Below are 12,055 nucleotides of genomic sequence, written 5' to 3'. Positions count from 1 at the left end.
GGAAGATCGAGTGAAACTGCATATCTGAAACTGCCCTGTTTCCCCTGGTCTTGTCTTCTAGACTTGACCTTATTTCTCTTCTTATCTATCATTTTTGTTACTTTGTAATTTCAATTAATATATAAACAGGTTTCTTGGATTTTTTTTTTCAGGAATTCCTAAAATAGAGAAGCTAGAAATTGAAGGGAAAGCTTTCCATACAAACTTATATGCAGTTCGTTGTAATTATAGTGGAGGAAAAGAGGGTAAGAGTAAAATCATGTGGCTTAGATCAATGGTTGGAAGTCCAAATCTTATTTCCATTCCCGATATCTTTTTTCTTTTAAAATTTTTTACACTTTATGAGAAACAAAGTGAAATGTGGGTCTATAAATTGTTTTTTTTTTATTGTAGGTGAAACAGAAAGGATCATCAAACATATGATCAACCTATTTGGGCTAGTATTATCTGTGGCTCCTTCTCCTGCTCCTGCTCTTCCCCCATCATTTTCTTCCATTATGCAAAGATTTAAATCTTACTAGCTTTTAATCTTTCCATCATGACAAGAATTTTGTATTCTTATCTTGCTGATAGGTCCAAAGAAACTTGAATGGGATTGAACCATTGTGCTTCCTGATTTGCTGCTATCAATGGATGTTGTGTGAATCCTCATTGAAGTCTTCATTTTGGTTTAAGAGAACAAGGTGGAGAGTCTAAAAAGAGACAAGTTAGCAACAGAGAATCTCCTCCAAGAAACAAGTTACAACAGAGAATCTTCTTCCCCTTTGTTCACACTTTACATAATCACTTTCAATAATATTATCTTCAGTCTTCCTATAGTTTCTTCATTATTAATTTTTCTGGAATCTTTTCTAGGTAGTCTTTGGTAATGGAACCGTGGACGTCGTGGTGGTGGTGGATATCGTGGTGGTGCCCCAGTCAACCAAATCCAAACCTTAATTTAGCTGCTGCTGGGCTTACCCCTGGGTAAATGAGAGTCAAAAAGACGTTTTTGCCCCTCTGTTGCTAGGTAACCTTTTCAACAACAACATTCTACTTAAGCAGGTGAGTAATCAAGATTAAGGGAGACTTTTTAATCATGTTTGGCATTCCTTTCCAATAAGAAACAGAGTTGTATGATTATTTGTTAGTTTTATAGGAATGTATAACACATGTTAGCAATGTATTATTTTTGTTTAACATTTGAATGATTCTTTGTATGACATTATAATTTGTGCAATTTATTTTATTTTTTGAGTATGAAATTTTATTTTATATTATGCAATGGATTGTATTTTTTGTATATTGTATTTTATTTATATTATAAGAAATTAAATGCAAATTTAATTTAAAAATTAATAAATATATAATTTTTTTTTTAAACATTTAAATTTACGATACGCAAAAATGTGTGTCATCTTCATTTATGACATGGCCTTTCTTGACAGGGGCTTTCTTGATACGCATTGCGTGTCATTAACACGCGCGTCGTAAGGTTACGACACACGAATGCGTGTCGTCTTCCTTTATGACAGGGCCTTCCTTGATACGCAATGCGTGTCGTAAATGCGCGTCGTAATTGCGCGTCGTAAATGAGCGTCGTAAATGCGCGTCATCTATAGATGACGCGCAAAAGCGCGTCGTCTCTCTTTATGACAGGGCCTTCCTTGACGCGCATTTGCGCGTCGTCTGAGCCTTTTACGACGCGCAATGAGCGTCGTAAAAGGCCTTTTTTCTAGTAGTGTGAACATGGAGTCTTGAACAATCATTCAAAAGATGAAAGGAATGACATGGTTGATGATGAGTTGGAAGTTATTGCCATTGATGATTATCAATTTGCGGGATTTCATGAAGATGATAGGAAGAGACTGCTAAAAGAGTTGAGTAAGTCAAGTACATGCTCACATGGAGAGGTTCATGTAAAACCATTTCAGATTGGCCAGGTCTTCAAAACCAAGCGTGATGTTAAAAACTACATGAACTCACATGCTGTAGCAACAAGGAGGTCTTTATATCTTGCCAAAAATGACAAAATCCGGATTAGGGTGAAATGTAAAGGTGTTGTAAGTAAGCCATCTAAAGTAGTTGATGGTGGTGGGACCTCAACTAGAAGTAGGGCAAAGTGCAAGGGTAAAGATGTAATTGCCAATAAAGGTATATGTCCATGGGCAGTCCAAATATCGAGGGCTAATGAAAATCAGGATTGGTTGGTGAAAACAGTACAGGATGAGCATAAATGTTTGCAAACAAGGGCAGTTAAAGCTTGCACTTCCAGATATGTAGCAAACTTAATTGTTCAACAAATTTAGAGTAACCCTAAAATTCCAGTGAAAGCTTTACACGAAGAGTTGTGCAAGAAACTAGAGGTAGTAATGTCATTGCAAAAGGTTGCGAGGGCAAAGTCAATGGCTGAACATATCATTAGTGGGGACTACCAAGTATAGTATGGATTTTTTGAGGGATTATGTGTTGGAGCTACTCAACACTAATCCTGGTACAACAGTTCGGATTGATGTGTATCTAGAAACCTCCCCGTCTAATACCACAAGAACTTTTAGAAGAATATATGTCTGTCTGGGTGCATTAAAGTTAGGATTCAAATTTGGGTTAAGAGATTTTCTAGGCCTAGATGGTACTTTCATGAAGGGCCCTTACCCTGGGCAAGTGTTAACTGTTGTAGGCTTGGACTCAAACAATGGCATATACCCTGTAGCATATGCAGTGGTAGAGACAGAATGAACAAGTAGTTGGACCTGGTTCTTGGAATTGTTAGGAGAAGATCTGGATCTGGGAGCAAATTCAAACTTTACATTCATTTTTGATAGACAAAAGGTGTATATCACCTAACTTTTTTTAGTACAATTTCTAAATACATTTGGGTAACTGATGTTGCATACATTGACTTTTGTTTAAGGAATAATACCAGCAATGGAGAAGGTATTCCCTAGTGCAGAACACAGGTTCTGTTTGAGGCATATCCAGGAAAACATGAAGAAACAGTGGAAAGGAAAAGACTTAAGTGACCAGCTTTGGGAGTGCGGTAGAGCAACAACAGTCAATCATTTTAACAGAGCAATGGATGAGTTGAAGAAGATTAATGAAGAGGCTCATGCTTAGGTGTGTAAGATCCCAGTAAACACTTGGGCTAAATCTCACTTTAGTGGTAAGTTTCTAGAAATTTATTAATGAATTTTAATCTTCCCTGTTATGTGTTTACTATATGTGTAATTGTCTTCTCTTAATATCTATTATTCAGGAAGGGCACATACTGACTGTTTGTTGAATAACCTTTGTGAGGTATTTAATTCTAAGCTACATGAAGGTGGGGATAAACCTATTATCACTTGCTTAGAGTATCTTAGAGAGTATCTCATTAAGCGGTTACGTGTGGTGCAAAAGGAAATAGATAAGTGTGAAGGACTTCTAAACCCTATTGCAACTACAGTGTTTGAAAAGATTAAGACTGATGCAGCTAAGTATGTGGCTAAATACAATGGAGCAGGAAAGTACCAAGTGGCAAGTACATGACAAGACCAATATGTGGTAAACTTGAATGACCAAAGTTGCAGTTGTAGGTTTTTGGAGATTACAGGTTTCCCATGTGGACATGCTGTTTGTGCTATATGGGATAAAATTGAAAATGGTGAAAATGCCCCACATGTTGATGAATGGGTCCATCCTTGCTATAGGTTATCAACATGGAAAGCCATCTATTTCAACAAAATTGATCCATTGAATGGACGTTCAATGTGGCCTAAAAGTGACTGCCCATTCACTTTACATCCACCAAAACATAAAACACAGGTTTGTATTTCAAGTAGACCAATTATATAGTAAACATGTGAACATGGAATGAATTCAATTTAACTATAGTGTATCAGTATGTGTAGGTTGGAAGGCCTAAGAAGAAGAGAAGGAGGGGTGTTGATGAGCCAAATAGCCAAGCTGGTAGATTGAGCAGGAAATATCTGGCAGTCACTTGTTCTAAGTGTCATAACAAATGGCACAATTCCAGAACATGTAAAGGGCAGGGAGGTAGTGGTGAAGTTGGAGGGGGCTGAAAAGTATTTTTAGTAGTTGGGCCTGGTGCTAGTGTTGTAGGTCTTTTGAAACTAAAGTCATGTGTAATTGTTTGAAAATGTGTTAAGAACTTTTCAGGAATTGCATGTAATGCTTGTGTTGTAGGTCTTTTGAAACTTAAGTCAAGCTTGTGTTGTAGGTCTTTTGAAACTTAGTATGATGGTTGTATTAAGAACTTTAAAATTTTACATGTAATGGTGTGTATGTAGTATGCACATTTTGGTAACGAATTAATTTGTTTTGTGTACTACCCTTCACAGATCAATTAATAACATTGTACATTTCAATTGCAAATCAAAACCATCTTAAATGAGCATTTATAATACACTTAACAATTGCATTTCAAAAACATTCAAGCAATTGAACAATCAACTATTACAAACTACATTCTAGTACCATTACCATTATCACTACATTACACATTAATCTGATACATGAACCAAATACAACAACACCAATTCCAAAACCCCCTACATAAACTAAAAGCAAAAAAAAAAAAAAAAATCCCTATTCGATTAAAATAAAATAAAACATCTGCAATGGTTACAAACCAAAAACCAAAACTCCATTACCATCCAAACCTTCACAAGATGCTTAGACATTAAAATAATACCAAAAAAACACGCATGAACAAAACAACATCAGCTGGTAGTTCCACAATTCTGCACTTGCAATGGCAACCCTCTCTTCCAATCGGTTCATTGATCTTATCAAACCTGGAATCACCACTAATGCCCTAGCACACATAGGAGGATCAGACCATCGAAGGAACCCACATCTTGTATAGTTCCAAAATTGTCTTCCAGGGTTACGATGCGTCCATGAAGTGATCTTCATTGCTTCATGCCCACATCTGCAAGTCACCATCTTTGAATCAAAAGTGATTGGATGTCGTGAAGGGTGCAACGGTCGAGCAACAGTGGAAGGGAGAAGAGAGATGACGACTGATAAAGGTGAAGGGTTTGCCCAAAAATCGGACATGCAATTTCTTTTAAAGAGAGAAGGTTACAGCTGAAATGACGAAATTACCCCTGCAATATAAAATTAAAAAATGAGATAACGGTGAAATGCTAACGGAGTGAGCCGGAAGGACCAAATGTTAAAAGTTTTGAAACCATAGGGACCATCTGTGAGGTTTTTTGAACTTATTAGGGACTAAACTTGATATTTTTAAAAACCTCAGGGACCATTTTTGAAGTTTTGTCTATAATTAATAAACTTTTTTTTTTTTTTTTTAAATTACACAGATTTCAAGTTTAGTGATTATGAGTTAAATTTAAACAACATTAATAAACTTTTTTTAAACAACATTGATAAACTATATTTTACTTTTTTTATAAGGACTATATATGACTTAAATTTAAACAACATTGATAAGCTTTTTTTCTAGTATCTATGCTGAATCAATTTTTAGTAATCAGATTTCAAGTTTAGCTATTACTATAAAGTAATCAGATTTCAAGTTGAGTATAAATCACTGTTTAGTAATCAGATTTAAGTTTTTAGTAACAAAAGTATATTTTACTTTCTAGTACCAATTACTTTCTAGTATTTATGCTCAATCAGATTTGTCAAAGGAATTGGTACTAAATACATTTTTTAAGCAGGGGCAATACAGTCATTCTGGTACCAGGTTATGGAGGCATCTCAAGGTCAAAAAACACCGAAGTTAAATTTATGGAAACCGACAATAACTATGGCTGATTGACAATTATCCATTCCAACCACCATTTGAGTGTACAAACTCACACTATCATAATTCCAACACACCATCAAACCAAGAACAAACACTTGACTAAGAAGAATCAACAAGAAAGCATGTTCAATTTCAAAAAGAAACCAAAAACTAGTTGTAGCAACAAAGAGTAACAAAAAAAAGGCAGAAGGCGATCAAGAACAGAGTAACAACACTTAGTAAAGATGCAACATCTCAACGACAGAGTAACAACACAGAGTAAAAAAAAAAGGTGAACAGAGCACAGAAGAATAACAAAAAAAAGAATGAACACAAAGAAGAACAAGAAGAATGTACCAGTTTGTAACAGAGAACAAGGCAGAAGGTGATCAAACTGTTAGACATAAGAAATCCCGCCGTCTGTCCATAGGTTAAGTAGACTAAAAGCTTAATACACACAATTTTTCATTTTAACACCATATAAATCATAACGCATTTGACACAATATTTCATTTTAACACCATATAAATCATAACCCATTTTAAAGACGTAGATCAGTACTGTGACATTTATTTTTCTACTCTTTCATTTCTTTATGATATGCCAATTTTTTTTACGGGATTTCCAACAAACATATCACAAACTTTATAAAAGGGTTGTTAATTTCTTTATGTTATTGTTTCGAATAACAAGAAACTTACTTTTATGCAGAAAAAGGCTAATTTGTCAAAACTTATATGATTATATTTGACGCTACACTAATAATGAAACAAAAATACCAAAAAGCAATCGATTAATTAGTAAAGAAAAATGGAGGAAATACATAACCATCGATCATATATATTTATATTACCAAGTGTCCAAGAAACACGTCATCGTATAGAGTTTGAAAGCCACATACATGATCCACCGCTAAGTTTACACCATAATATAAAAACCTATATATACACCCCACCCCACACAAACCTTTTTTATTTTATATATAATCAGCAGTCATACGAAGCCAATGCTTCAGCTGCCTATTCCAATCTTCCATATCACATTTCCAAACCACAAAAACCATCACCAAAAACAACAAAACCAAAATCACATGTGTTGAACGTGACCCCTTTAGGGTATCCGCATTGCCACACAATACACTAATAAAACACCCTGTTGATTTCTTCTGCAATGGCGGCGTCTGTGGGTGGTGGTGCTGGTCTAGACCACCGTCAACCAGTGGTGGTTCATGGGTTCGACCCTTTTGGCGTCTCAGTTTGATTCTTCGAACCGCAGTTCCTTGAGAGGTCATGATGTTTTGTGGTGGTAGTTTTTGATTGCATTTTGTTGGATCTTGGATTAACATTGGTTCATCTTTTGTGAGGAAGCCGTAGAATTTGAGAGAGTGTGATGTGGATTCATCGAGTCGGATGATGTCATCGTTGATTATATCCGCAAAACAATCGTCAACATCCTTTAAAAAATAAAAAATATATTAAACTTTTATGTAAACTAAATCTATAGAATTTACCATTATCTTAATGATACTAAAAACTTGAATAACCATAAATGATCATACATTAAACTTTAACACCAAAGTTGGTGTTTACATCATTTTTACACCAATTATGGTGTTGGATTGAATAAGAGAAATGAAACCTTATATGGAGTGGAAGAGCCATGTGGCGACTCGGGATTGGCTTCCGGATCAGAATCTGATCCGGAATCATTCTGGTCGTCTGAATGAGACCTATAACTGCTTGTGGATTCTTTTGAAGCGGACTTTATAGTGTCGTTTGTGTCATGAAACCCGTCCATTTGGTTATTATTAGCATACTCGTTTGTTGTACCCGAGTGACTTTTATTATCCGAAGAACCTCTTGATGATTCATTTAAGCGGAAATCACTGTTTCTACGAAGCCGACAAATAACCAAAGATTCCTACAAAATCAAGATTCATTAGTTAATTGTAAAAAATAGCAATGTATGTACTTCTGATGATGTGTGCTTATTATAGCATCCTACTTTCATTTATTCTTATTAAAAGATTGTAATTTGAAAAATCTACCGAATTATAGCAGTGAAAATAACATCGGATTAAATGCAAGATATGATAAAAAAAAATACAATTTTTGTCTTATTCACATCGGTCTCGTTTGCTTCAAATGTTGAAAAACCTAAGAAAAAAATTGTTGAATTATATATTGATTATAATATTCTTTACCTGTGCAGCATCGTTCATACAATATTCATGCATGATCCATTCGGTTCTTTCTCCTTTAGGAGCACGACCCATGTGAAAAACCAGTGTCCGTTTTGTGCCAATTGTAACAGCACCTGATTTTACATTTCGTTCTTTTCCAGTGGCTTTCCAGTATCCGGATTGGGTAGCCCGTTTACTTTGTGACCCGTTTGGATACTTCTTCCCTCGGGTCGAAAAGAAGAACCACTCATTATCCGATTGAATAATGGAAATAGCTAGTGACAACAAGTTACTATCAAATTCAATTGAGCACGTTCTAAAATCAGTGGACAATATAACTAATATCATTGCCAAAACATAACATAAAATCATAAATTAATTAGTGTGTATATGATGAAAACTAAATGATTACCACTAAGTAGGGGCATTATGTAGTATAAAATGTATATACTATGTCATTATTAATAAATTTTAGGGGTTATACTTATATGGACTATTGGTTACTTGAATCATGAGAGGAATGCATATGAATAGATGTTAATGTTTTGAAGTTGATTATAAATCTAATTGTCTTTCTATTCATTATGGCATCCAAATTGAAACATAAAAATGTGAGTTTTAAACTACTTAATTTAGTTCTTTATGAACTTTAGAACTTATATTCGAGGTTGTTGTATTCAAAACTTATAAGTCATATAGAGGAGTAGAAAACAAGCAAAGCCTTCTACCAAGATTAAGATAAAGGAAGACCAAATTTGAACTTGCAAGAAAGGTACAAAGAATATGTGTCATATAGGCTAAATGTAGCATTCTTAAAGGGGTGCTACAACCTAAAATAAGTTGTTCATGTTAAAGATAAACCAATCCCTCTTGTTTGTAAATTGCACCCATATCTAATTGATAATATTTCACAGAAGATGAATATGTGACCATAATTAGAGACAATATGTACACAAGAATAAGGTCATATTATCATAAGACATGTTTTTATACAGAAATGATGACATGATTGAACAAATTAGGGCTTTAGAACAATTGTAATGCAAAATTGGCGGTAAAATACATACAGTGCTTCCGAATTTCAGAAAATGAAATGGAGATCAAGTTAGGAGGAAGGAAGCACTAACCAGGTAAATCCCATGGCTCATGTCGGCAGAAATCAACCTCCGGAATGATATCAACGCAATTATCAGATCCCTGGAGCTTCTTCTTCAAGTAATACGAAATCAACTCATCGTCAGTCGGCGAGAATCTGAACCCTGGAAACACCGATGACGACGCCGCTATCGACAACTGCATCTCTCTCAAACTCTTTGCATCATTTCTTCTCATCGTCCGCCCGCAACCATCATCACCGTCAATACCATCCTTCATCGAGGACCAATCACCACCGCCGTCACCGTCAATACCATCCGCCATCGACCAATCACCACCACCGTCACCGTCACCGTCAGCCAGTTTATCCGTCATTTCTCTCTTTTTAAGTTATATATAATCGAAAAGCAGAATCTATGTTTTCGTGGAAGTATTGTGACGTGAAGCAGTGGATAATCAAATTTAGGGAGTTTGTAAATTGCAAGTGCAAGTTGTATGGTGATAATGGTGATTGAAGAGAATCGAAGATGACATAGCCAATCCACGTGCCTTTGTGTTAGCCTTACCAAGTATGATCACGTGTCGGGGAGACACTGTGGCGAATCATTCATTCGCCACATCGATGATGAAAGTAGCAGACACACAGATGATTCATAGATTCGTAGGCATGCAGCTTTGCCGGCTTTGACCTTGACCCTTCAACCCCCAAGGTGCCATTACACATGCGACACAACAAAGCAGATACCACCTTTGATTATAGTTTTAAGCTAAATCCAAATAAACACCTAGATATTTTTTAGTGGTAATATACTTATTTATACATATTTGATAATCAATTTTTTTTTCTGTTTTTTGCGTTCACAATTATCCATTCCATTTATTTAAGTGTAGACAATCAGTTTTTATTACTAGTTACTCTAGAGATAAATGGGACAAAATAACTTAATTAGGAAATATATTTTTCATTTGTACATATTTAACTTTAATATTTTCTTTGCATATTTAGTCATTAATATTTTATTTGCTACAAAATGACTCTTTATTGTTTTTATATATATTCAATAATTATGATAGATTTTTTAGGTTTTTCTCACAGCATCTTACGTACGACAATCATTAATGAGATGTTTGGGGTTATTAATGCTTATGACTACAATGACCTCAGCTGCTTAGTTGTTTAGGTCTTGTGTTCTGAACGTCATAATTTCTCCATACGATTTTAGATTTTAACGATCTTTATATCCACATGTTCGTATTTGTTGTAATCTGAACACCGTAACTTCTTCATACGATCTCGGATTTCATTGATCTTTATATCCAGATGTTCGTATTTTAATCTACTACAATTTCCGTTTAGATTACTGCCGTTAAAAGTAATATATTTAATATCTGAGATCGTATGAAGAAGTTATGTCATTAGAACACAAAACCTAAGCACTAAGCAAAAGAGACCGCAGTGGTCATAAGTATGAATAGTCCCGAACACCGAATTAATGATAAGTCCTATGTTGGATGTAATGATAAAAATCTAAAGAAACCGTTCATAAGTACCGTATGTGTACAAAAGCAATAAAAACATATTTTGCAATAAAAAATTAAGGACTAAATATGCAAAAAAAAAAAAAAAAAAGATTAAATATGTACAGAGTGAGAAATATATTACCCTATTAAATCATTTTTTTCCGAGTTACCTAAAATAGTCAGTCATAAGAACCAAATGTATACAGTTAAATAAGTTAAAAGTGCAAATGTGGACGAAAAAAAAAACTCAGTGACCAAATACATACAAATAAAAAAATATACTACCTTTTAAGTCATTATCCTTTTTTGTGTATAGAATACGTTTTTTTATGTATAATAGATTTTTTTAACCACATCTAATTTACTTATAAACTACATTTTAATTCTATATATGTTTATGTGGAACTTGAACTCTCAGCTTCAAAGAAGAAAGACATCACATATGATATTGTTGGATTAGAAGATATTTAGTGTATGTATAATAGATGATGGATAATCTATGGTGATATTACATTTAACTATATATAAGAGTTTATTATTACATGTGGAAAACAAATATGTAAAAGAAAAAAAAAGATGTTTTAGATGTTATTAGGTTATCATTACTATGTACTATTAACCATAAATATGACGACTTTTATATCACTTTCATCTCATCACTAAACACAAGCACTAAAGGTTGGTATACCCATCACTCCACATCATTATATCTTTCTTATTTTTTATTATTCAAATAAAAAAAATTATTTTTTATTACTTAAAATATAAAGAAGGACATAGTTAAAAAGAGAAAGAATCTAACTTGATGTGGTGGTTGTGCTCCCCACAATAAAAGACCACGATCACTAGCAACCACTAGCGATTACTAATCACTAGCAACCACTAGCGACTACTAACCACTAGGATGATGTTTTTGGTTAGTAGTTATTGTCAAGTGGACCACAAATGATGTTGATAAATATGTATTCATGATGGTTTTATAGCTCCATATTCATTAAAATGAGTATGTAAAATATAATTTGTAAAAACAGAAAAATAAAATAAAACATACAAATACTGAGAAAATAAAAAATTATATAAAAATAATTTCATTAAAAGTTTCACAAAAGTAAAGTGGTAAAAAAAGATTTTAAAAAAGTATTTTTATATAGAAACCAATTTTAAGAAAACATTAAAAGTATTTTTATATAAAAAATAAAAAAAATTGTATGGGGCAAAGATCCGATACGGGTTACCCAGACTCGAGTTTGTGACAGCATATATAAAATTAGTTATTACACCAAAAAAGTGTCACCTCACATCCCACATCACCCATGGTGTTATAACATCATTATTAAAAATGTTCACAATATTATAACACCAAATCATTTTCATGTTCTCCTTTATTTTTTTAATTTTTTCGAGTTTTTTTTTTAAATAATTATAAAAACAAATATAATTTTATAAACATGTTATTTAAATAAAACATAATATTTAAATTAACCATAACATTTAAATTAAAAAAAAAAACATTACAAGACCAA

General features: G+C 33.7%; 1 protein-coding gene across 1 annotated transcript; it reads right to left on the bottom strand.

Moving 5' to 3' along the window:
- Window positions 1-6,554: 6,554 nt before the first annotated feature.
- Window positions 6,555-9,621, bottom strand: LOC145093718 (uncharacterized). The gene is made up of 4 exons (XM_079031950.1): window positions 9,044-9,621; window positions 7,938-8,191; window positions 7,373-7,654; window positions 6,555-7,187 (listed from the first exon to the last, which is right to left on the bottom strand). Exons 1-4 carry the CDS (start codon window positions 9,384-9,386, stop codon window positions 6,711-6,713), a joined length of 1,356 nt encoding a protein of 451 aa, XP_078888076.1. The 5' UTR covers window positions 9,387-9,621; the 3' UTR covers window positions 6,555-6,710.
- Between the last annotated feature and the right edge of the window lie 2,434 nt (window positions 9,622-12,055).

The sequence above is a fragment of the Lactuca serriola genome, chromosome 3, assembly GCF_051521515.1.
Source record: "Lactuca serriola cultivar US96UC23 chromosome 3, Lser_US96UC23_V15, whole genome shotgun sequence".
NCBI lineage: Eukaryota > Viridiplantae > Streptophyta > Magnoliopsida > Asterales > Asteraceae > Lactuca > Lactuca serriola.
This window is presented reverse-complemented; position numbering and strand designations above follow the sequence as displayed.